The 25,518-nt window shown below is 38.3% G+C and overlaps 1 protein-coding gene across 4 annotated transcripts in view; it reads left to right on the top strand.

Moving 5' to 3' along the window:
* TXNDC16 (thioredoxin domain containing 16) overlaps positions 1–25,518 on the top strand; it is a 128,996-nt gene that overhangs the window by 45,469 nt on the left and 58,009 nt on the right. For all 4 annotated transcript variants that reach the window (XM_064365870.1, XM_012451045.3, XM_064365871.1 and 1 more), the window contains 5 exons: positions 6,157–6,323; positions 6,708–6,768; positions 8,673–8,796; positions 14,499–14,642; positions 15,168–15,227. In XM_064365870.1, coding sequence (XP_064221940.1) covers positions 6,157–6,323; positions 6,708–6,768; positions 8,673–8,796; positions 14,499–14,642; positions 15,168–15,227 — 556 coding nt within the window. The remainder of the gene's footprint in view (positions 1–6,156; positions 6,324–6,707; positions 6,769–8,672; positions 8,797–14,498; positions 14,643–15,167; positions 15,228–25,518) is intronic.

Here is a 25,518-nt window from a genome sequence, read left to right as displayed (position 1 = left end):
TGGGTCCTGGTTCAAGCAATTCTCCTACCTCAACCTCCCAAGTAGCTGGGATTAAAGGCATGAGCCACCATGCCCAGCTTATTTTTGTATTTTTTAGTAGAGACAGGGTTTCACCATGTTGACCAGTCTATTCTTGAACTCCTGACCTTGTGATCTGTGTGCCTTGACCTCCCAAAGTGTTGGGATTACAGGCATGAGCCACCATGCTCTGCCCAGATTTTTCATTTCTTAATGATTCAGTCTTGGTAGGTTATATGTTTCTAAGAATTTATCCATTTCTTCTAAGTTATCAAATTTACTGGCATATAATTGTTCATAATAGTCTCTTATAATCCTTTTTATTCTGGTATCATTTTTGAAAGTAAACTTTTAAGTAATTTTAGTTATTTAATAGTAATACATGAATTGTAGAAAATATTGATATTTTTCTACATTGATAAACCATTGCAAGAGTGTTTTTGTCTCTTTTGTATCTTATACTAATTTCTATTTATATTATATGTTTTATTTGGTTATAATTTTTATGATACTACCCTTTCTCTGCCTATCAGGGACATTTATGATTTTGTTTTATGTCAAATGGAATGGATTATAACTTCATAAATTAGGCCGGGTGCAGTGACTCCCACTTGTAATCCCAGCACTTTGGGAGGCTGAGGTGGGTGGATTGCTTGAGGCCAGGAGTTTGAGACCAGCCTGAGCAAAATAGGAAGACCCTATCTCTACAAAAACATCAAACATTAGTTGGGCATGGTGGTGTCCACCTTTAGTCCCAGCTACTTGGGAGGCTTCGATGATAGGAGGATCACCTGAGCCTGGGGAAGTTGAGGCTGCAGTGAGCTGTGATCATGCCACTGTACTCCAGCCTGGGCAACAGATTGAGATTCTGTCTCAAAAAAAAAAAATTCATAATTAGGAAACCCACAAGATTTTTAAAGAAGTATACAAACTTGTATGGTTAGAGACAGAAATAGCACAAAATGATAAATGTACTTTATTCCTCCAAATTTTTAGAGTCAGGAAAAGGCTAAGAAATCTACTCAGCTACAATCACAGGCTCCTTTTTTTTTTTTTTTTTAATGATGAGTTGGAGGGCAGACCAGGGCCCAGACTTTGTAACCAAGAGCCTCAAGTTCAGGGAGCAGGACTAGGCCCCAATTAAGGAACTGGCAACATATGCCTCAGTGGACCTCAGAGTTGATATAGACCAGTGACTATCGTGTGCCTCCATTTTCCCCCCTTCAGCTAGAAGTGTATATAGTTATACTACATATGTCCCATCATTGTCTGTTGAGTATGTATTGGGGAAAATTATCTTTCTCTTTAGTTCACAGGTCTTCAAATTGAGAGGAATAGTTTTCAAGGAGCTATATGCAAGGGTCTTATCTGTACCTGGAACTGAATGTAAATGATGTATTAAACTGTACACAGATTTCATACAAAGCTTGATGGGACAAGGCTTTAGGAGTCTGGGAGGGAGGTGTGTATTTTACACATGGAAAGGATTTGAGTTGTTGTAGCCAGGGGGCAGACTATGGCTACAGTAATCCCTCCCACCTACAAAATAGGTTCACTCCTTTCTTCAAGACTCACAAAGTCCAACAGTACTTCCCATCCCATAAGCTCCCCTTATCTTGTCACCCTATCACTGTGCCTGTGGAATGGTGGAGTCTGTGACTCCTCTACCTGAACCTGGTTGGGCTTCTATAACTGCCTTGACCAACAGAATGAGACTGAGGTGATGATCTATGACTTCATATATCAATAATGACTATATTTCACAAAATGTGATGTGCCTCTGCCTTGCTCTCTTTCATTCTTGAAACCCCCCTATTTTGTTGTTAGCCTAAGCAGCCTGAGGAGAAGCCCATGAGAAGGAGAATTGAGGTCCTTAGACCACAGCCGTGGCTGAGCTTCAAATAGCAACAGCTTGTTAGCCATGTGTGTGAGCCATCTGTAAAGTAGAATCTTCAGCCTCCAGTTGAAATAACCTACTAATGCCACATGAAGCAGAGATGAGCGTACACATATTTGAGCAAAGGAAATGATTCTTGTCTTTTTAAGCTACCAGGTTTTAGGGAGCTTTGATACACAGTGATAGTTGCTCAAAGCACACCCCTCAAGTGACCTGATTTGTTTTGTGGCATTAACTACATGGATTCTCAAATCTGAATTTTCAGGTCACATGTTTATTTGGAGCTCCCATCCATGTATCTAACTGTTAATTAGACGTATCTCTGTTTAAGTGCAATACATATGACATTACGGTATTGTCCTTCACCAACACTGGTTCTTTCTTTACTATTTTGGTTATTTTACTGTCCATTTATTTATGGCAGACATCTGGGGAAACATTCTTAATTCCTACATGTTCCTGCCTGTAATTTTACATCTGAAATCTCTTGAAAGCTGACAGTGATATTTAAAAAATGTATGTGTGATCATTAATTCATACAATTCATAAATGGCTTCACTTTATTTACATCATAAAGCCCTGTTTTCTTGGCGGGACATTCATGGTTTTCAACAATCTGACCCCTTGCCACATTTCTAGCCTTACTGACTATTCTTCCTTTTGCTTTACAATACTGAATTACTAATAGTTCTCTGAATACACGAGGAAAAAACCTGGTGTTTTTACTCCTTCAGGGTATTCCACTCATCTAGGTTTTTGGCAGAAATTATTTTCTTGTGGTTTTAAGACCCAGGTTCCTGTTTTCTTGCTGTCTGTTAGACAAAGGTTGTTCTCATTTCCTACAGGCTGCTCTCAAGCCCTTGCCACGTGGCCCTCTCACAACATGCAGCTTGCTCCTTCAAAGCCAGTGGGAGAGTCTTACTTGAGTGTGCTATAACAGACTCCTATGTAATGTTACCTGACAAAAGGAACAGCTACCCCACGGGTCCTGCTCACGCTCAGGGGAGGGGGTTATACAAGATTTGTTTACCGGGGGTAGGAATTTTGGGGGCTGTCTTAGAATTTTCTCTATCTGTGGTAGACAAAATAACTTAAGTACTTAATAACTCAAGTTACTGAGTATATATATGTATCTCTTTCCAAAAAATTGCCAAAGAGAATCCTATACTTACCTATGGTAGACAGAATTCTAAGATGGTTTGTAAGATTCTTATCCCCTGGTGAATTCTCATCACTTTGGGAGGCCAAGATGGGTGGATTGGTTGAGTCCAGGAGTTAGAGACCAGCCTGGGCAACATGGCAAAACCCCGTCTCTACAAAATATATAAAAATTAGCTGTGTGTGGTGATGCGCATCTGTAGTCCCAGCTCTACTTGGTGGGGGCTGAAATGAGAGGATTGCTTGAGCCTGGGAGACAGAGGTTACAGTGAGCTGAGATACTGCCACTGCACTCCAGCCTGGATGAGAGAGTGAGGCTCTGTCTAAAAAAAAAAAAAGTTCAATTATTAGAAAGTTTGGAAGAATACATCTTTGTTTGTATCTGCTTTTATCCACTCTATTGGTTATTCAGTGGGCTCTTTGAATCTGACAATTCATGTCCTTCAGTTGTAGGAAAATTTTGTGTTTACTTCAGTGATGATTTCTTCTATTTTCTCCCTTCTCTTTTTCTGTGACTTGCATTATTTAGATGTTAGACCTCTTTAACTAGTCCTTCAATTTTATTACCTTTTTTCTCTCCTATCTTACATCTATTTCTGTTGTGCTTTCTGGGAGACTTATTTAACTTTATTTTTCAATTCTTTATGGATCCATTGCCTTCCCATCTCCTTGAAGTTGTCTGTGGTGATTTCTGAACCTTTCTTATTCCTGCATAGTCTGTATTTTCTCTATGTTATTTATTTTTCCATGTGTTCTAGTCTCTGTTTTTCATGTTAAAGGCTTTCCTCAGGTGTGTGTTAATCCTTGGATGTCTGTTCACAGTTTAGAATTTGAAACTAAAATATGCTGATTGGAAATTCTAACATTGGTGGGACTCAGTGACTTTTAAATATGTGTATAATATATATATGTAACAGTGGCATGTGTTCACATTTTAGTTTTTCATTAATCTTTAAAATATTTTGTTTAATTTTTAATTAAAAAAAAATAGAGACAGGATTGTGCTATGTAACCTAGGCTGGTCTTGAACTCCAGAGCTCAAGTGATCCTCCCATCTTGGTCTCCCAAAGTGTAGGTATGAGCCATCGTGCCTGACCTTTTCATTAATCTTCTTAGTTTCTTAATATCACAATGGAATGATGAGAAAACAAAACAAAAACATGAGCCTTTGCAAGTCTCTGACAAGGCAGACAGTTGGGGTTGGTAGAGACTTGAGCGATGTGGCCAAAATAGCTCTAACTCTCTTTGGCTGACTGGGCTGAGGAGGGTTGGGAAGGTGGAGTGGTGAGAAGGTGGCACCTTTGTAAGCTGTCCTTGACATTTCTGCCCCATGACTGATATGTGCCTGATCCTCTCAGACCATCACATGGGATTTCCCAGTGCCTTCTGGACACCTGGCCACATGACACCCCACCTCCCTGCCTAGTTCAAATGTCCTGGGAATGCCATGCAGTGGTAAGATGGACCTTGAAGCCAGCTCTGCTGGGTGGCAGCAAGAGAGGAGAATGGAGGAGGGGCAGAGGCAAGGAACAGTGTTCCAGATTCTCACACATTCTCATATACAGAGAATGTGTGAGAATTGTGTCTTGTCTGGGAGGTATCTATGGTGGAAGGTGGAGAAAGTGCAGGTAGCAGTGACAGAAGTTCATGTCTCTTAGGCAGTAAGCAGACTGAAGAGGTGAGCAGAGCTGAGCCTAGAGCTCCATAGAGTAATTAGGCCTGGCTTTTTGGTGAATCCCAATGTCAGTATCTTCAGGCTTTTGGGGATTACTCAAGATCCCCCAAAAAGGATAAAAATTCCAATTGAGGACAAAGGCCTGACTGCTGGCATTCTGGGAACTGAGTGGAAAGGGACCTTAGGTAAGGGGAACGTCTCAACATTTGGTTACTTAATCCCCCTGATTTCAGCATGGTGTCCAAACTGTCACCTGTTCCTAGATTTCTTCTGGTGTGGGGAAGTGACAATTGTTTAAGCTCATAGAACTGGGGAGGAGAATCTAGGGATCTAACTACTTCTCAAAAGCTTTGACATATTCCTCTTTATTTTAGAGTCTTCCTGCCACTTCCCTTCTAATATTTCCTTCCCAGATCCAGACTTGCTTGACACTGATAGTTCCTGAGCAATTTTAGGATTTTGTAGTTAAAACTGAATTGTGTCTTAGTTTTCTCTCTAATGGCTTAGGGTTTTGCGTTGTAGGATCTCCTAAGTCAGTTATTATTCTGACTTCTAAAATTGTGCTACCTTTTCTCTTTTCCTTTCTTTATGTATGTATGTTTGTCTCTTTTAAAAAATCCCACTGCTGTAGTTTTCCTGGGAGTTCTGGAGGGAGCGAAATTAGATGTGTGTATTTAATTCGCTACTTTAATTCAGGTCTTCCTCATTGTTTTGTAATGTGTCATATTATGTTAAATTCTTATATGAAAAAGTTTATTCCTTAGTTACCTGTTCTATTTCCCTTTAAATATTTATCTCTATCAATTAGTCCCACATTGCTTTATTTATTGTTTTTGTTTGTTTATAGTATTCTTTATGATTGTAATTTTTGGTTTAACTTCTTATAAAATCTGTTTATTTTATAATGCCTAAACTTATGGGGGCCAGGCACGATCACTCATGCCTGTAATCCCATCACTTTGGAAGGCCAAGGCGGGAGGATCACTTGAGCCCAGGAGTTTAAGACCAGCCTGGGCAACGTAGGGAGATTGACTCTACAAAAAATTTAAAAAAAAAAAAATTAGCTGGGCATGGTGGTGTACACCTGTGGTCCCAGCTACTTGGGAGGTTGAGGCGGGAGGATTGTTGGAGCCCAAGTTTAGGCTACAATGAGCTGTGATCATTATGCTGTTGGACTCCAGCCTGACAACAAAGCAAGCTTCTGTCTCAAAAAATAAACAAAACTATATAGGTACACTGGGAGCCTTTAATTCAGAAAATTAAGAGATCATTTCTGTTAGTGTTGGATTATTATTTTACAGACTTGTTTTTTACTTGTGACTTTATTAATAAGAGTTAGGAGAATTGAAATCCAAATGTTAGAATATTATTATCACACTTTGTTCTTTTGTTGTTGTTTTTAATGAAGAATGAAGTTGCTGAAGATCCTCAACAAGTTTCAACTGTTCATCTCCAACTAGGCTTACCACTGGTTTTTATTGTTAGCCAAGAGGCTACATATGAAGCTGATAGAAGAACTGCAGAATGGGTTGCTTGGCGTCTTCTAGGAAAAGCAGGAGTTCTGCTCTTGTTAAGGTATCTTAAACATTGAATGTTCACTATATTTAGCAAAACAACTAATAACTTCCATATTTTAAAATATGGTGATTTAATCACTTATAGGTAAACTCAAATTTTTAATAGATTCTAATGTAATTAGAACTAGTTGCTGAGCTAAAATCTGTACATTCATTATAAGCTTGATTAAAACTTAGAACTTTAAACCTTGCTAAATGAAGATGGAGATTAAGATGGAGACTAGGAAATCTGGTCAATATGTGTAAAACTTTTCAGTCACTAAATTGTAATTTTTTTTGTAATATTTAGTATAAGATTATAGTTCTATTTTCGATTGACATCCTGGGTGATTATTATTCTTCAGATTAGCAGCATAAAACATTTATTTCCATTTTGAAAAAGGGACTCTTTGGAAGTGAACATTCCTCAACGTGCTAATGTGGTCTTCAAAAGAGCAGAAAAGGTTAGTTGTTTTATGTACTGGTCTACAATATATGTTGTCCTAAAGTAATAATTTTTATTATAGAAAAATCTGTAAATTATAAATTGCTCCTATTCAAAGATAATTGCTGTTAACATTTTGATGTTTTTTTTCATGTGTTAGTCTGTTTTTTGCTATGTTCACGTTTATATGTATTTTTTAAAAATAAAATCAGGATTATGCTCTCCTGCTTTTTGTTTAAAATAATATTGGGCCGGGCATGGTGGCTTATGCCTGTAATCCTAGCACTTTGAGAGGCTGAGGCAGGTGGATCATTTGAACCTAGGAGTTTTAAGACAGCCTAGGCATCATCGGGAGATCCCATCTCTACAAAAAATTAGCTGGGTGTGATGGTATGTGCCTATAGTCCCAGTTACTGATGAGGCTGAGGTGGGAAAATCACTTGAGCACCAGAGGTTGAGGCTGCAGTGAGCCATGATTGTGCCACTGTACATCCACCTTATCTCAAAAAATTAACGAGAGAGAGTGACGCTATCTCAAAAAATTAACAAGATGAAACGGAATTCAAGCCAGAGCATTGATGAAAGACAGAATAATGATTACTTTTGGGGGACGTTAATGACAGGAAGAGCAAGAAGATGGCTCCTGGGTGTGCTGATGATGTTCTGTATCTTAATCTGTGTGGTAGTTATACAGATATGTCTACTTTGTAAAAATCCATCAAACTCTATACTTACTAAACATTTTTGTTATTTTCTGTGTGAATGTTATGCTTTAATTAAAAAGTTTACTACAAAAATTTCTGTGAATCTTTGGAACAAGTTAAGTTTGATTGATTTTGATTCCTCTACTTCTTAAGTTTATTATATTTCTGTAGGAATCAAAATTGCTTATTTTAAATATAATGTTAAAAAGGTGAAGATATGTCATAGCAAAGAACAAACATACTTGGAGCTCATAGCTTTATTCCAGTATGTAGTTACAGTCAAGAATACTTTGCTAAAATAATCTAGGGCATAAAATTTTGTATTTTTAAAGTGTAACAGTTGGGCAATAGTGAAATAAATGTTAAGTAATATTTTTAATATTAATTAATATTGATCTCAGAATAGAATGTGGTATTATTAAAACAACTGGGAGCAGATAGTAATTTAATGTTGTTTATAGCTAAACAGGAAATTGAACTTATTAGTGAAATTAATTTAGATGTATTGTTTTGAATATGTTTGTGGAATGTCAGAATAATCAATTTCGATTTGCTCTATTTGTAGTAAAATTGTATATATTTCCATTTTATAGAGGTAGAACTAGCTGTTATATGTGAAGCGTTTTACAGACTACGGTATAATGTGGTTGTGACAAGAAGCAAGTGAGACTTTCCACTCGTTTTCTTGCCACCCTTTTCAGTGTACCCATTGTCTTTAATAGAAAGGTATGCTTTGGATGCTTTTCTTTTCATAGTAATTGTGGAGTTAATTTCCTTTTTCTTTTCCTTAATTTTAGAATTGAAACTCAAAGGTTTAGTTTCATTTTAATGTTAAACAAGTAAAACTTTTTTTTTTTTTTTTCCTTTTGAGACAGGGTCTGGCTCTGTCTCCCAGGCTGGAGTGCAGTGGCACAATCTTGGCTAACTGCAACCTCCACCTCCTGAGTTCAGATGATTCTTCTCTTTCAGCCTCCTGAGTAGCTGGGATTACAGGCATGTGCCACCACGCCCAGCTAATTTTTGTGTTTTTGGTAGAGATGGGGTTTCACTATGTTGGCCAGGCTGATCTCAAACTCCTCACCTCAGGTGATCCACCTGCCTCTGCCTCCCAAAGTATTGAGATTACAGGTGTGAGCTACCGTGCCTGGCCCAAGTAAAACATTTTTATGTCAAAATACTTTGCTATATTCATTTTTTAAAAAAATTAATGTATTTCTAGGGAGTTCCAGTGGAATTTTTGGTATTACATGATGCTGATTTAATAATACCCCTTGTGGAAAATAATATGCACATTGAGGAAATACAAGAAGATGAAGATGATGACGTGGAAGGTCCAGATATAGGTAATGTATTATGATTCTCACCCCTTCCCCATCCTGCTCAGCACCCATAAAGTCAGTGAAATTTCCAATGAATTAACTTTCTCAAAGAATGTATTCAGATTTAAGACTCTGTAAAGAAACCTGGTAGTATTTATTTTGAATCACATTTTATCAAGTTGATTTGTTGAAAAGATGTAAGGATGCTATATTTTGTTTAGTTATTGGCATTTGCTGTTACATATCAGGCTTCAAACTTCCCACATCTGTGCCCTCATCCTCCCTATCAGTACTTTCAGCCCTTCTGGACTAGTCCGTGTTTAAAAACTCTACTTAAAAACTACAACATGATATTTCATTGTTATTATTAGGAAATGGAGTTCTAATAAATATTGTTATATTTGTACTTATAAATAAATCTAGTTGTTAATGGTATAAAGAGTAAATTTTAATAACATTTTGACACTTCTTTTAAACAGTTATTTCAGTTTTAAAAAAATTTCTCTTATTGCTTACATTTATGAAGTATGGTATAGTTTTCAAGACTTTTTCCCACATATTATTTACTTTAATTGTTATTCTCTGAGTTAGCTGATATCACCTTCATTTTATACATGAAGAGTCTGCATTTCCTGAGTTAAGTGATCAACCCAAAGTCCTACAAGTGGCTGGTGGTGGGGTCTGGGCTAGAACTTAAGCATCCTGAAATGAAATCTTTATTAGTTACAGTCAAGAATATTTTGCTAAAATAATCTAGTGGCCTAAAATTTCATATTTTTAAAGTGTGACAGTTTGGCAATAGTGAAATAATTGTTCCTGATACTTCTTTCATAACATTAATCCTCTTCTGTAATTACTAATTTACTTTTTTCTCTTCTCCACTAGTCTAGAAATATTTCTAAATCAAGGATTATGTCTTGTTCATTTTTGTATACCATATAATAAATACTTGAATGTTTTATATAGTACCATTATGAGCTCCAAGAAAGAAGCAATTTACATATCATTTTCATGAGGTCCATGCATTGTGATCAAAATCTGTATTGTACATTTAATAAGAGCTTACACTGTTACCAGTGACCAGTTTCTTGGTTTGAGCTGAGCTCTAGTTCTTTTCCGATATGCAGTGGTTAGAATTGCTTGTGTTCCTCTCTGGAGTCCTCAGTGGGCTTGTCACATTACATAAGTAGACCTGTGTTCTGGTCTCTTGCTTCCTGCTTTATTCCTGTAATGGTCCCTATATATGAACCTTCAGAGTTAGGGGACTTGCCCCAGTCTCAAGTTTATTTGATTCCTGTCTTCAGTGGGAGTTGCCTGTTTGAAGGTTTCTTTGTGACCTCAGTCCCTATATTGTTTCCTGACTCTGTGGCCGTATTTACCCTCTGATTCTACCTTCTCTTTATAGTTTTTATTTTTATTTTTTTAATTGACCAATAATAATTGTACCTATTTGTGGGGTACATAGTGATGTTTCAATACGTATATTGTATAGTGATCAGGTCAGGGTAATTAGCATATCCAGCATTTCAAACATTTATAATTTCTTTGTGTTGGGAACATTCAATAACCTCCAGCGTGCTCCTAGTATTTCTTTTGCAGCTTTGCCTTTTTTGTTTGTTTTTCGTCTTCCTGTTATCAGTAATCCATATTGGCCCAGAATGTCGTATGATGTTGTGCCTGTCTACATAATTCTTCCCCCTCGATTTGTATCACTCCAGTTTGCAAAGGAAAACTAGATGAGGGTTAGGAAAGAATTTACTACCATCTGTGAATGTAAATCAGAGACAGGTGTCCCCAGAGAAAAATCGGCAAAACATTAATCAGAATGAAAAAGACTAAATTCCGCAGAAGGGCAATCTGAGAAAAAGAAAAGAAGCATGTGTTCAGCCTGGGCAACATGATAAAATCCCATCTCTACACAAAATACAGATATTAGCCAGGCATGGTGATGCGTGCCTGTAGTCCCAGGTCTTTGGGGTGCTGAGGTGGGAGGATTGCTTGAGCCCAAGAGGTGGAGGTTGCAGTGAGCTAAGATCATGCCACTGTACTCCAGCCTGGGCAACAGAGTGAGATTCTGTCTCAAAAAAAAAAAAAAAAAAAAAAAAAAAAAAGCTGCCTGTGAGACTGAAAATAGTATGTATGTTATTAATGAATAGGTGGAAGGTAGAGCTGAGGAATGACTAAATTTACAAGTGATAGTAGCTTATTAGAGTATAAGAAAAGAGGGAAAGGAGGAAAAAGAAAGAGAAGACTGACAGAAAAATGAAAATATATGAATAAGAAAAAATGCAGTAAATAAGAAAATAGATCTTTACTAATTTTGGTATTGAGAATTGAGAATGTAACTTTTTAGTGTCATGGGCTTTGGTGCTTGAAAGTACCTTAAAGTTATGGAGTACAACTCCCATGCTTCACAAGAGTTGAACATTGAGGCCCAGAGAGTTATGTGATTGACTAGAGTCATACAGTTAGAAAATGGCTGAGATTGTATTGAAATCCAGAAATAGAATTTTAATTTATAGTATGGTCATTTGTCTCTTAATGATGGGAATACTTTCTGAGAAATGGATTGTTAGATGATTTCATTGAGCAAACATCATAAAGTTCACTTACACAGACCTACATGGTGTAGCCTACTACACACCTAGGGAATATGGTATAGCCTATTGCTCCTAGGCCACGAATCTGTACAGCATGTTACTGTATTGAATACTGTAGGTACTTGTAACACAATGGTAGATATTTATGTATCTAAACATGTGTAAACATAGAAGAGGTACAGTAAAAACATGGTATAAAAGATAAAAAATGGTACACCTGTGTAGGGTACTTACCATGAATGGAGCTTGCAAGACTGTAAGTTGCTCTGGGTGAGTCACTGAATGAGTATGAAGGCCTAGGACATCACATTATTGTAGACTTTATAAATACTGTACACTTAGGCTGTACTAAATTTATAAAACTTTTTTATTTCTTCAATAATAAATTTATCTTAGCTTACTGTAACTTTTTCACTCTATACATTTTTACAGTTTTTAAAAATGTTTTGACTGTTTTGTAATGACATTTAACTTAAAGCACAAACACATTGTACAGCTATACAAAATATTCTTTTTTTATGTACTTATTCTATAAGCTTTTTTTCTATTTAAAACTTTTATGTTTTACATTTTAAACTTTTTTGTAAAAACTAAAACACAAACACATACATTAGCCTAGGCTTATACATGGTCGAGATTATCCATATTATTCTCTTCCACTTCCACATCTTGTCCCTTTGGAGGTCTTCAGGGGCACTAACAAGCATGGAGCTGTCATTTCCTATGATAATAATGCCTTCTTTTAGAAGGACCTCCCTGAGGCTGTTTTACAGTGAACTTTTTATTTTATAAATGAAAGGAGTATACCCTAATGATGAGTATAGTAAATGTATAAACCAATGATCTAGTCCTTTATTATCAAGTATTATTTACTGTACATAATTGTATGTGCTATGCTGCTTTGTTGTTGAGACAGAATTGCACTCTTGTCGCCCAGACTGGAGTGCAATGGTGTGATCTTGGCTCACTGCAATCTCTGCCTCCTGGGTTTAAGCGATTCTCCTGCCTCAGCGTCCCAAGTAGCTGGGATTACAAGTATGAACCACCACCCTGAGCTATTTTTTTGTATTTTTTCGTAGAGATGGGATTTCACCATGTCGGTCAGGCTGGCCTTAAACTCCTGACCTCAAGTGATACACCTGCCTTGGACTCCCAGCATGCTGGGATTACAGGTGTGAGCCATCGTGCCCAGCCTTATTGTACTATACTTTTATATGACTCACAGTAGGTTTATTTACACCAGTATCACCACAGACATGTGAGTAATGTGTTGTGCTACAACATTGCAATGGCTACTACATCATCGGATGATAGGAATTTCTCCCTTAATCTTAAGGGACTACAGTTGTATATGTGGTCCATTGTTGACTGAAGTATCATTATGTGGTACATGACTGTATTAGAAATTATGTATTAAACAATAGTTCTATGACCATATTGTCTTCTTTCTCCCTTCTTTCTTTTTAATGTGTTGTTACAGAGAATTATGAACATACCATAAAGTAGACAGTATAATAGAACAAATTCTTGTTACCCATTAGTTGGCCCCAGCCATTATCAAACCATGGCTAATCCTGCTCCGATCACCCCCCACCTCTTATTGTTTTGTAGCAAATCCCAAACATATGATTTCATCTATAAGTATTTCGCTGGGTTTCAGAAATATAAGGATTTTCCTTTTTATTGTTTTTGTTTTTGTTTTTTTTTAGACAGAGTCTCACTCTGTCACCCAGGCTGGAGTACAGTGGTGCAATCTCAGCTCACTGCAACCTCCGCCTCCCGGGTTCAAGAGGTTCTTCTGCCTCAGACTCCCGAGTAGCTGGGACTACAGGCGTGCACCACCACGCCCAGCTAATTTTTTTATTTTTAGTAGAGACGGGGTTTTACCATGTTGGCCAGGATACTCTCAATCTCTTGACCTTGTGATCCACCTGCCTTGGCCTCCCGAAGTGCTGGGATTATAGGCATGAGCCACCGCACCCGGCCTCCTTTTTAACATTAACATAATTAATATACTATTATTACATCTAAAAAATTAACAATTCTTAATATCATCATATATCCAGTGTTTGATCTTCCAATTGCACCAGGCTCTTTCATGCCACTGTGCCTTTGCTAATGCTGTTCCCTTTACTCTTTATGCCACCACTGCCTTTCTTCTCTGCCTGAGTTTTACTTTTCTTTTCATATTCAGCTAGTATCAACTCTTCTAAGAAGCTTTATCCTTTAATCAAGTTATATGCTCCATCTGTGTTACCATACAATCTCTACAAACTTCTAACAGAATGTTTATGAATTCAAATATGTTATTACCACATACATGGGTGGATGGATGGATCTATCAATCTATTGATTGGTCTATCTAAATTAAGGAAATGTTTTCACATACATATTCAGAATCCACTCATAACTTGATGCTTTTTGGATAAAATCCAGACTTCTTGGCTCATGTGACCTCTTTTGATTTAACCACTGCTTAGTCTAGAGTTTTCTCGTACCGTTTATTTTTTCAACCCCACCTTGTCTTAGTCAAATTTGCTTTCTCTCAGCCTTGTATGTGCTAAATTCTTTTATGTCTCAGAGCTTTCACATATGTTACTCTCTTTGTCGAAAACATTCTTTTCTTGATTCTATACCTGGCAGATTTTGGGTTTCCCAATCTAAATAGCGCTTTTATAATCTCTCAGTGTATCCTTTACCTTTCTCATAAACTGGTCATAATTTGTAATTATATATTGATTCAGCGATCAGTTTGTCAGACTTTTCCATAGATAGAAGTTTCATTTGGTCAGGACTATGTCTGTGTACCAGTTTTCCTAGTGTTTACCACAATGCTTGGCATACAGTAGAGGCAAAATAAACAAAATGACACTATTAATATTCTTTCTAGAACAAGTTTTAATTTTGAAATTGACCAGAACTTTACAACTTCTAGGTCAGGAAGCATCTCAGAGTCAGTTAAGGAACTGGAAAGTTTTCTAAATATTGTGCATCCTAAGTGTTAAGATAGAATGAATTCAAAAGTTTGTATAAAGTACTGAATTCTTATACACGTCTTATGAGAAGAGCTTAAATATTTTTCATTATACATCAATATTTAAATTAATTTCTTTTTCAACATTTTAGATACTCAGGATGATGAAGTGGCAGAAACTGTTTACAGAGATAGGAAGAGGAAATTACCTTTGGAACTGACAGTGGAACTAACAGAAGAAACATTTAATGCAACAGTGATGGCTTCTGACAACATAGTACTCTTCTATGTTGATTGTGAGTATGAGCCTTTAGAGGAGACTATTACATATTAGGACATTTAAAAACACACACATTTAATTTTTGGCATTCCATATATTGCATGTTGTAAAAGGAAATTGCTTTCATATGTCTCAGGCAGACTGTGTACACTGAAGCATTTACTTCTGATTCTGGGATTGTGCAATTGGTTTATATCTGATTTACAAATTAAATCTTAATGATTAAACTAGATGTTCATTATTCTGAAAAATTGTGGCTCACACTAATGATTTTTAATATATTAATTATTGTAGATTTCTAGTAGGTATATTGCATTAATCTTCAAATCATAGCCATTTAGCTATATTGCTTGCAGTACAAGTACAGAAAATCAGTTGCATTTGGAATTCTAAGTGTTTGGACTATGTTGAGAAATGTATAATAGAATTTTCTGATTAACAATAATTTGGGGAAACATAAATCTGTATATCTGTTATACATCAGTTTGGATGCTTTGGAGATACTCATGTAATATCTGTTGCATTTTTAATTTTCGTGTAGGGCAAGCAGTATCCATGGCATTTTTACAATCCTATATTGATGTGGCAATTAAACTGAAAGGTACTGTGCTATGCATGCTTATTATTCAAATTTTGAGCTGTAGCTATTTGTGAAACTATGTCATGCAAAAAATGTAGAAAATCACATAAAATTTCAGATTACTATGTTTGTGTCTCCAGGGTTAAGTTAACGAACAAGGAGTTTCAAGAGTGCTTGGAAGCATTCACTTTGAATTGTCTTCATAGAACTGTCTTTAGTAGAAAGTAGAGAGCCTATATATTAAGTACTTGTGGCTACACAGTTAATCTAGCAACCTTTTTGGTTCAAGTCAGTCATTCAGCAAACATTTATGAGTGCCTACCCTGTGCCAGTTACTCCAGTTAAATACTGGAGATAAAAATTTGGCAGATAAGACCCAGTCTTACAGTCTAATGAGAGATTAAGGATCCCTGCGTTATTGACACTATATAGTTTACTCCTCATGGATGGAATGCTCTTTAATATCCAGAACATTTTTATGTTAACTGTCCTATGCAACCTGATTTAATAGTGGGCAAATACAGATCCAAGGAATGGACTTTAACTGAAAATGTCTGTGCTACCATCTCAGCAAAGACATAGGGAAAAGGAGTGAGGCATGTTAGTAAGAGAGGTAACGGTGGATTAGGTGTGCTTAATGTAGATTCCTTATGGTTAGGTAGTATGCCTTATATCAGCTTTCTGGGCTTGGCATATTGCCTTCTATTGCAGAATATCTGGTTTTTGATAATTGTTGAATAAGTGAATAATAGAGTTTCATAAATTTTGTTTCATTTAATGGAAACTGTGTACTTAATAAGTTTTTTTATTTCTGTAGGTTATTGGGTAACAGGTGGTGTTTGGTTACATGAATAAAATCTTTGGTGGTGATTTGTGAGGTTTTGGTGGACCCATCACCCAAGAAGTATACACTGTACCCAATTTGTGGTCTTTTATTCCTTACCCTCTTCCCACCCTTTCTTGAGTCCCCACAGTCCATTTTGTCTTTCTTATGCCTTTGCATTCTCATAGCTTAACTCCCACATATGAGTGAGAACATGTGATATTTGGTTTTCCATTCCTGAGTTTCAGTAATAGTCTCCTGTCTCATCCAGGTCGCTGCAAATGCCATTAATTCATTCCTTTTTATGGCTGAGTAGTATTCCATTGTATATATATGTACCACAGTTTCTTTGTCCACTTATTGATTGATGGGCATTTGTGTTGGTCCCATGTTTTTGCAATTGCAGATTGTGCTGCTATAAACGTATGTGCAAGTATCTTTTTCATATGATGACTTATTTTCCTCTGGGTAGATATCCAGTAGTGGGATTCCTGGATCAAGTTCCTTGTAGTTCTTTAAGGATCTCCACACTGTTTTCCATAGTGGTTGTACTAGTTTATATTCCCGCCAGCAGTGTAGAAGTGTTCCCTGTTCACTGCTTCTATGCCAACATCTATTATTTTTTGATTTTTTGATTATGGCCATTCTTGCGGGAATAAGGTGATATCCTATTGTGGTTTTCATTTGCATTTCCCTGATCATTAGTGATGTGGAGCATTTTTTCATACGTTTATTGACCATTTGTATATGTTCTTTTGTAATTATTTATTCATATCCTTAGCCCACTTTTTGATGGGATTTTTTTTTTTTTTCTTGCTAATTTGCTTGAGTTCATTTTAGATTCTGGATATTAGTCCTTTGTCAGATGTATAGATTGTGAAGATTTTCTCCCACAATGTGGATTTTCCGTTTACTCTGCTGATCATTCCTTTTGCTGTGCAAAAGCTTAGTTTAATTAAGTCTCAGCCATTTATATTTCCTTTTATTGCATTTGCTTTGGGGTTCTTGGTCATGAAATTCTTGCCTAAGCCAGTGTCTAGAAGGATTTTCCAATGTTGTCTTCTAGAATTTTTATAGTTTCAGGTCTTAGATTTAAGTCTTTGATCTATCTTGAGTTGATTCTGTATAAGGTGAGAGATGAGGATCCAATTTCATTCTCCTACAGGTGGCTTGCCAATTATCTCAGCACCATTTGTTGAATAGGGTGTCCTTTCTGCACTTGATGTTTTTGTTTGCTTTGTCAAAGATCAATTGGCTGTAAGTATCAGCATTTATCTCTGGATTCTCTGTTCTTTTCCATTGCTCTCTGTGCCAATTTTTATGCCAGTACCATCCTGTTTTGGTGACTATGGCCTTACAGTATAGTTTGAAATCAGGTAATGTGATGCCTTCAGATTTGTTCTTTTTGCTTAGTCTTGCTTTGGCTATGTGGGCTCTTTTTTGGTTCCATATGAATTTTAAGATTGTTTTTTCTAGTTTGGTGAAGAATGATGGTGGTATTATGTTGGGAATCGTGTTGAATTTGTAGATTGCTTTTGGCAATATGGTCATTTTCACAATATTGATTCTACCCATCCATGAACATGAGATGTATTTCCATTCATTTGTGTCATCCATGGTTTCTTTCAACAGTGTTTTGTAGTTTTCCTTGTAGTGGTCTTTCAGCTCCTTAATTAGGTATATTCCTCAGTGTTTTATTTTATTTTTCCAGCAGTTGTAAAAGGGGTTGAATTCTGGACTTGATTCTCAGCTTGGTCGCTGTTGGTGTATAGAAGAACTATTGATTTATGTGCATTGATCCTTTTTCTGGAAACTTTGTTGAACTCTTTTGTCACTTCTAGGCGCTTTCTGGATGAGTCTTTAGGGTTTTCTAGATAAACAATCATGCCATCAGCAATCAGTGACAGTTTGACTTCCTCTTTACCAGTTTGGATGCGTTTATTTCTTTCTCTTGTCTGATTGCTCTGGCTAAGACTTCCGTTACTGTGTTGAAGAGGAGTGGTGAGACTAGGCATCCTTGTCTTGTTCCAGTTCTCAGAGGAAATGCTTTCAGCTTTTCCACATTATTGTTGGCTGTGGGTTTGTTATAGATGGCTTTTATTACATTGAGGTATGTATCTCGTATGCCAATTTTGCTGAGAGTTTTAATCAGAATGGAATGTTGGATTTTGTTGAATGCTTTTTCTGTGTCTATTGAGATGATCATGTGATTTTTGTTTTTGATTCTGTTGATGTGGTATATCACATTTATTGACTTGTGTATTTTAATCATCCCTGCATCCCTGGTATGAAACCCACTTGATCATTGTGGATTATCTTTTTGATATGTTGTTGGATTCAGTTAGCTAGTGTTTTGTTGAGGATTTTGGCATCTGTCTTCATCAGGGATATTGGTCTGTAGTTTTCCTTTTTTGGTTATGTTTTTTCCTAGGTTTGGTATTAGAGTGATACTGGTGTCATAGAATGATTTAGGGACAGTTCCCTCTTTATCTTGTGGAATGGTGTCAGTAGGATTAATACTAGTTCTTCTTTGAATGTCTGGTAGGATTCTCCTGTGAATCTGTCTGGTACTGGACTTTGTTGTTGTTCTTAATTTTATTACCATTTTCAGTCTCGCTTGTTATTCGTCTGTTTAGAATATCTAATTGTTCCTGTTTTAAGCTAGGAAAGTGGTATCTTTCCAGGAATTTATCCATCTCCTCTAGGTTTTCCAGCTTATGTGCATAAAGGTGTTCTGAATGATCTTTTGTATTTCTGTGGTGTCAGTGTAGTATGTCCGGTTTCATTTCTAATAGAGCTTATTTGGATTTTCTCTTTTCTTGGTTAATCTTTCAAATGGTCTGTCAGTTTTATTTATCTTTTCAAAGAATCAGCTTTTTGTTTCATTTATTTTTGAATTTTTTTTGTTTGTTTCAATTTCATTTAGTTCTACTCTGATCTTGGTTATTTCCTTTCTTCTGCTGGGTTCGGGTTTGGCTTATTCTTGTTTCTCTAGTTCCTTGATCTATGACCTTATATTGTGTGTTTGTGCTCTTTCAGACTTAGATGTAAGCATTTAGGGCTATGAACTTTCCTCTTAGCACCGTCTTTGCTAGTTGATAGGTCATGTCACTATTGTCATTCAGTTTGAAGAATTTTAAAATTCCAATCATGATTTCATTTTTGACCCAATGGTAATTCAAGAACAAGTTGTTTAATTTCCATGTATTTGCATGGTTTTGAAGGTTCCTTTTGGAGTTCATTTCCAGTTTTATTCCTTTTATTCCTGTGGTTTGAGAGAGTACTTGATATAATTTCAATTTTCTTGAATTTATTGAGGCTCATTTTGTGGCCTATCATATGGTCTACCTTGGAGAAGGTCCGATGCACTGTTGAATAGAATGTATATTCTGTGGTTGTTGGGTAGAATGTTCTGTAAATCTGTTAAGTCCATTTGTACCAGGGTATAGTTTAAATCCATTGTTTCTTTGTTGACCTTCTGTCTTGATGACACATCTAGTGCTGTCAGTGGCGTATTGAAGTCTCCTACTATTATTGTGTTGCTATCTCATTTCATAGGTCCATTAGTAATTGTCTTATAAATTTAGTCACTCCAATGTTAGGTACATATATATTTAGGATTGTGATATTTTCCTGTTGGACAAGGCCTTTTATCATTATATAATGACTCTCTTTGTCTGTTGTTTTCTTTTTTTTTAAATTTAAGTTCTGGGGTACATGTGCAGATTGTGCAGGTTTGTTACAACCTTTCTCTCTGGCTGCCTTTAGCACTTTTTCCTTCATTCCAACCCTGGTGAATCTGATGATTATGTGCCTGGGGGTTGCTCTTCTTGAGGAATATCTTTGCAGTGTTCTCTATATTTCCTGAATTTGAATGTTGGCCTGCCTTGCTAGGTTGGGAAAGTTCTCCTGGATAATATCCTGAAGGGTGTTTTCCAACTTGGTTTGAATCTCCCTGTCACATTCAGGTACATCAATCAAATGTAGATTTGGTCTTTTCACATAATCCCATATTTCTTGGAGGCTTTGTTCATTTCTTTTCACTCTTTTTTCTTTAATCTTGCCTTCTTTATTTCATTGAGTTGATCTTCAGTCTGTGATATCCTTTTTTCCACTTGATGGATTCAGCTGTTGAAACTTGTGTATGCTTCATGAAGTTCTCGTGCTGTGTTTTTCAGCTCCATCAAGTTGTTTATGTTCTTCTCTACGCTGGTTATTCTAGTTAGCATTTCGTCTAACCTTTTTTCAAGGTTCTTAGTTTCCTTGCTTTGGGTTAGAACATGCTCCTTTTGCTCAAAGAAGTTTATTATTATCCACTTTCTGAAGCCTGCTTCTGTCACTTTATCAAATTCATTCTCTATCCAGTTTTGTTCCCTTGCTGGTGAGCAGTTGTGATCCCTTGCAGGGAATAGAAGAGGGATTCTGTTTTTTGGCAATTTCAGCCTTTTTGCTCTGGTTTCTTCCCATCTTCATGGATTTTTGTCTACTTTTGGTCTTCGAAGTTGGTGATTTCGGATGGGGTCTCTGAGTAGACTTCCTTTCTGTTGATGTTGAAGCTATTTCTTTCTGTGTTTTAGTTTTCCTTCTAACAGTCAGGCTTCTCTGCTGGAGGTCCATTCCAGACCCTGCTTGCCTGGGAATCAGCTGCAGGTCTGCAGAACAGCAAATATTGCTGCCTTTTCCTTCCTTTATTAGCTTTGTCCCAGAAGGATACCTGCCAGATGTCAGCCAGAGCTCTCCTGTATGAGTAACTCCCAGTCAGGATAAATGGGGGTCAGGGAGCCACTTGAGCAGGCAGTCTGTCCCTTATCAGAGCTCAAGTGCTGTGCTGGGAGTTCTGTTGGTCCCTTCAGAGCTGCTGGGCAGGGACGTTTAAGTCTGCTGAAACAGGACCCACACTGCCCCTTTTCCCAGGTGCTCTGTCCCAGGAATGTGGGGGCTTTATTTATAAGTCCCTGATGGGCTGCTGCCTTTTTTCAGAGGTGCCTGCCCAGCAAGAAGGGAGTCACGTCACAGTCTGCCTGCAGAGGCTTTACTGAGCTGCCGTGGGCTCCATCTAGTTGCTATGTAAACTTCCTGGTGACTTTGTTTACACAGATGAGTTTAGAACCGCCTATCCAAGCCTCAGTAATGGCAGACATACCTGCCCCCACTGAGCTTGAACATCCCAGATCGAGCTCAGACTGCTGTGCTGGCTGTGAGAATTTCAAGCTAGTGGATCCTGGTTTTCATGGGAGTGGGACCTGCTGAGCTAGACTTGGGTCCCTGGCCTTAGCCCCCATTTTTTCAGGAGAATGAGCGGTTCAGCTGCCCAGTTTTGTACTGGAAACCCGGGGCGCTGGTGCTGAAGGCACTGGAGGGAATCTCCTGGTCTGCGGGTTGTGAAGACCACGGCAAAAGTGCAGTATCTGAGCCAGAGTGCCGAAGTGCCAGGAAAAGTCCCTAATGGCATCCCTTGGCTAGGAGAGGGAGTTCTCCAGCCCCTTGCAGTTCTCGGGTGAGGCAATGCCCCACCCTGCTTCAGTTTTCCCTCCTTGGGCTACTCCCACTGTCTAACCAGTCCCAATGAGATGAACCTGGTACCTTGGTTAGAAATGTGGAGGTCACTCATCTTCTGGATTGCTCTTGCTGGGAGCTGTGGACCAGAGCTTCCTATTCAGCCATCTCAGCAGAAGTCTCCTCTTTGTCTTTTTTAACTGCTTTTGCTTTAAAGTTTGTTTTGTCTGACATAAGAATGGTTACCCCTGCTTGCTTTTGGTGTCCCTTTGCATGGACCATCTTGTTTCATCCCTTTACCTTGAGTTTATGTGAGTTCTTAAGTGTTAGGTGTGTCCCTTGAAGGTAGCAGATAGTTGGTTGGTGAATTCTTATTCATTCTGCAATTCTGTATCTTTTAAGTGGAGCATTTAGGCCGTTTACATTCAGTGTTAGTATTGAGATGTGAGGTACCATTCCATTCATCATGCTGTTTGTTGCCCGAATACCTTTTTTTTTTTTTAATTGCATTTGTTTTATAGGTCCTGTGAGATTGTGCTTTAAAAGGTTCTTTTCTGATGTGTTTCCAGGAGTTGTTCGAAGGGTTAGAGCTCCTTTTAGCAGGTCTTGTAGTGCTGGTTTGGTAGTGGCAAATTCTCTCAGCATTTGTTTGTCTGAAAAATATTGTATCTTTCCTTAACTTAGGAAGCTTAGTTTCATTGGGTACAAAATTCTCGGCTGATAATTCTTTTGTTTGAAGAGGCTGAAGATAGGGCGCCAATCCCTTCTAGCTTGTAGGGTTTCTGCTGAGAAATCTGTGAATCTGATAGGTTTTCCTTTATATGTTACCTGATGTTTTTGCATCACAGCTCTTAAGATTATTTCCCTTGTCTTAATTTTAGATAACCTGATAACAATGTACCTGTGCATTGATCTTTCTGTGATGAATTTTCCAGGTGTTCTTTGTGCTGCTTTTACTTGGATACCTAGTTCTCTAGCAAGGCTATGGACGTTTTCCTCAATTATTCCCCCAAATATATTTTCCAAACTTTTAGATTTCTCTTCTTCCTCAGTAATACTGATTATTCTTAGGTTTGGTTGTTTAACATAATTCCAAACGTCTTGGAGTCTTTGTTCATATTTTCTTATTTTTGTCTCTGTCTTTGTTGCATTGGGTGAATTCCAAACCTTGTCTTTGAGCTCTGAAGTTCTTTCTTCTGCTTGTTTGATTCTATTGCTGAGACTTTTCAGAGCATTTTGCATTGCTATAAGTGTGTCCATTGTTTCCTGAAGATTTGATTGATTTTTATTTATGCTATCTATTTCATTGACTATTTCTCCCTTTAGTTCTTGTATCATTTTTTTTCGATTTCCTTACATTGGTCTTCGCCTTTCTCTGGCTCCTCTGTGATTAGCTTAATAACTAACCTGAATTCTTTCTCAGGTAGATCAGAGATTTCTTCTTGGTTTGCATCCATTGCTGGAGAGCTAATGTGATTTTTTTGTTGTTGTTGGGGGGAATTAAAGAATCTTGTTTTGTCATATTATCAGAGTTGGGTAGGATCTTTCAGAGTGAAGGTCTAGGGCTCAAGGCTGTTGTTCAGTTTCTTTTGTCCCACAGGGTGTTTCCTTTTGATGTAGTACTTTCCCTTTTTTCCTAAAGATGTGGCTTCCTGAGAGCTGAGCTGTAGTGATTGTTATCTCTCTTCTGTATCTAGCCACCTAGCAAGTCTACCAGGCTCTAGGATAGTACTTGGAGTTGTCTGCACAGTGTCCTGTGATGTGAACCATCTGTGGGTCTCTCAGCTGTGGATACTGGCACCTGCTCCAGTGGAGGTGGCAGAGGGGCAAAATGGACTCTGTGAGGGTCCTTAGCTTTGGTTGATTAATGTACTATTTTTGTTCTGGTTGGCCTCTTGCTGGGAGGTGGCACTTTCAAGAGAGCATTGGCTTGAAAGTGTACTGGTATTGTAAGGAACAGGTGGTTAGGCAGGGCCTTAGAACTCCCAGGAGTATATGCCCTTTGTCTTCGGCTACCAGGGTGGGTAGGGAAGGACCATTAGATGGGGGCGGGGCTAGACATGTCTGAGCTCAGACTCTACTTGGGCAGGTCTTGCTGTGGCTGCTGTAGGGGATGAGGGTGAGGTTCCCAGGTCAATGGAGTTGTGTTCCTAAGAGGATTATGGCGGTTTTTGCTGTGTCATGCAGGTTGTCTCAGGGAAGTTGGGGAAAGCCGACAGTCACACCTCACCCAGCTCCCACACAACACAAAGGGCCAGTCTCACTTCCACTGTGCCCCTTGAACAGCACCAAGTCTGTTTCCAGGCAGTGGGTTAACAGGGCTGAGAACTTGCCCCATGCTACCTGCAAAAATAAGTAGGGCTTTCCTTCTTCCCCAACCTGTGGTCTGCATTGCTGGATTCATGCCCTCCTCCGAGTTCTGGCGAGGAGACTTCTTGATTGGTTTAAACTGTTACAAAGTTCAACTGGAGGTTTCCTTCTCCCTGTGGCCTTTTCTGAGTGCATCTGGTAGCCCTTCTCAAGGACCCCTGTGAGGTGAGGCAGAAATGGCTTGATAGGGGACCCAGGGAGCCCACAGAGGTTTTCCTGCTGCTTCCTCTACACTTGAATTTTGCTCAGCCTTCTAAATTGACTCAGCTCCAGATAAGGTCAGAATCTTCTCCCGTAATCTAGACCTTTAGGTTCCCCAGTCAGGGTGTATGTTCAGGGGTGGACGAGCTGCCTTTCCCACTTCCACAGTTTGGGCACTCATAGTATTTGGGGTGTCTCCCAGGACCTGCAGGTAAAATCACTTCCTTCAGAGGGTCTGTGGGTTCTCTTGGCTTTCCTAATCTATTCCTGCGGTTGTTCTGGAGCAAAAGTTCATGATGCGAGCCTCCACACACTGTTGTCTGTCCCCATTCCTTTTCTTTCCAAACCACGTTTGAATCCAGCTTTTCATTTGTACTGAGTGAAGAGGTAATTAAATCTGTAGACACTATGATCTCTAATCTTTTTCTTTTTTTTTTGAGATGGAGTTTCACTCTTGTCACCCAGGCTGGGAGTGCAATGGTGTGGCCTCATCTCACTGCAGCCTCTGCCTCCTGGGTTCAAGTGATTCTCCTGCCTCAGCCTCCCAAGTAGATGGGATTACAGGTGCCCACCATCACGCCCAGCTAAGTTTTGTATTTTTAGTAGAGACAAGGTTTCACCATGTTGGCCAAGCTAGTCTCAAACTCCTGACTTCAGGCTATCCACCTGCCTTGGTCTCCCAAAGTACTGGGATTACAGGTGTGAGCCACTGCACCCAGCCTCTAATCATTTTTTTTTTTGAAACGGAGTTTCTTTCTTGTTACCCAGGCTGGAGTGCAATGGCGCGATCTCGGCTCACCGCAACCTCCGCCTCCTGGGTTTAGGCAATTCTCCTGTCTCAGCCTCCTGAGTAGCTAGGATTACAGGAACGCGCCACTATGCCCAGCTAATTTTTTGTATTTTTAGTAGAGACGGGGTTTCACCATGTTGACCAGGATGGTCTCGATCTCTTGACCTCGTGTTCCGCCCGCCTCAGCCTCCCAAAGTGCTGGGATTACAGGCTTGAGCCACCGCGCCCGGCCTTCTAATCATTTTTTTTAAAAACAAATCCTCTTATTTGCTTTCAGATTTTCCTTTGTGCAAGGCAAGTTACAATCTATGGACAAAATTCAGTTTCTTCTTTTAGATTCTCTAGTCTTATTGGCAAATAGATGAAAAGCGAAGGAAGAGAAAATATAAATAATAATGAAGTAGTGATTGGATAATGTTCCTCCCTACCCCATTTAGTTAGACACCAGATGAAAATGGAAAAAGATTTCCTCACATTTTTTTAAATTAATGACTGTAAGGTTTAAACGAAGCAACCGAGGGTCAAATGAGGCAACTGAGGCCAGTTATTGAAATAAAGAAATTTAATTGGCTCCTGGGCGAGGTTCTGTGGTCCGACAGGAGGGGCCGGAGAAGTCGCGCTTGACTCCTCTT

This window comes from Aotus nancymaae, unplaced genomic scaffold, assembly GCF_030222135.1.
Source record: "Aotus nancymaae isolate 86718 unplaced genomic scaffold, 86718_ANA_hifiasm-v0.15.2.pri h1tg000062l, whole genome shotgun sequence".
Classification (NCBI taxonomy): Eukaryota; Metazoa; Chordata; class Mammalia; order Primates; family Aotidae; genus Aotus; species Aotus nancymaae.
The sequence above is the reverse complement of the archived record's forward strand: the minus strand, read 5'-3'. Positions and strand labels throughout refer to the sequence as shown.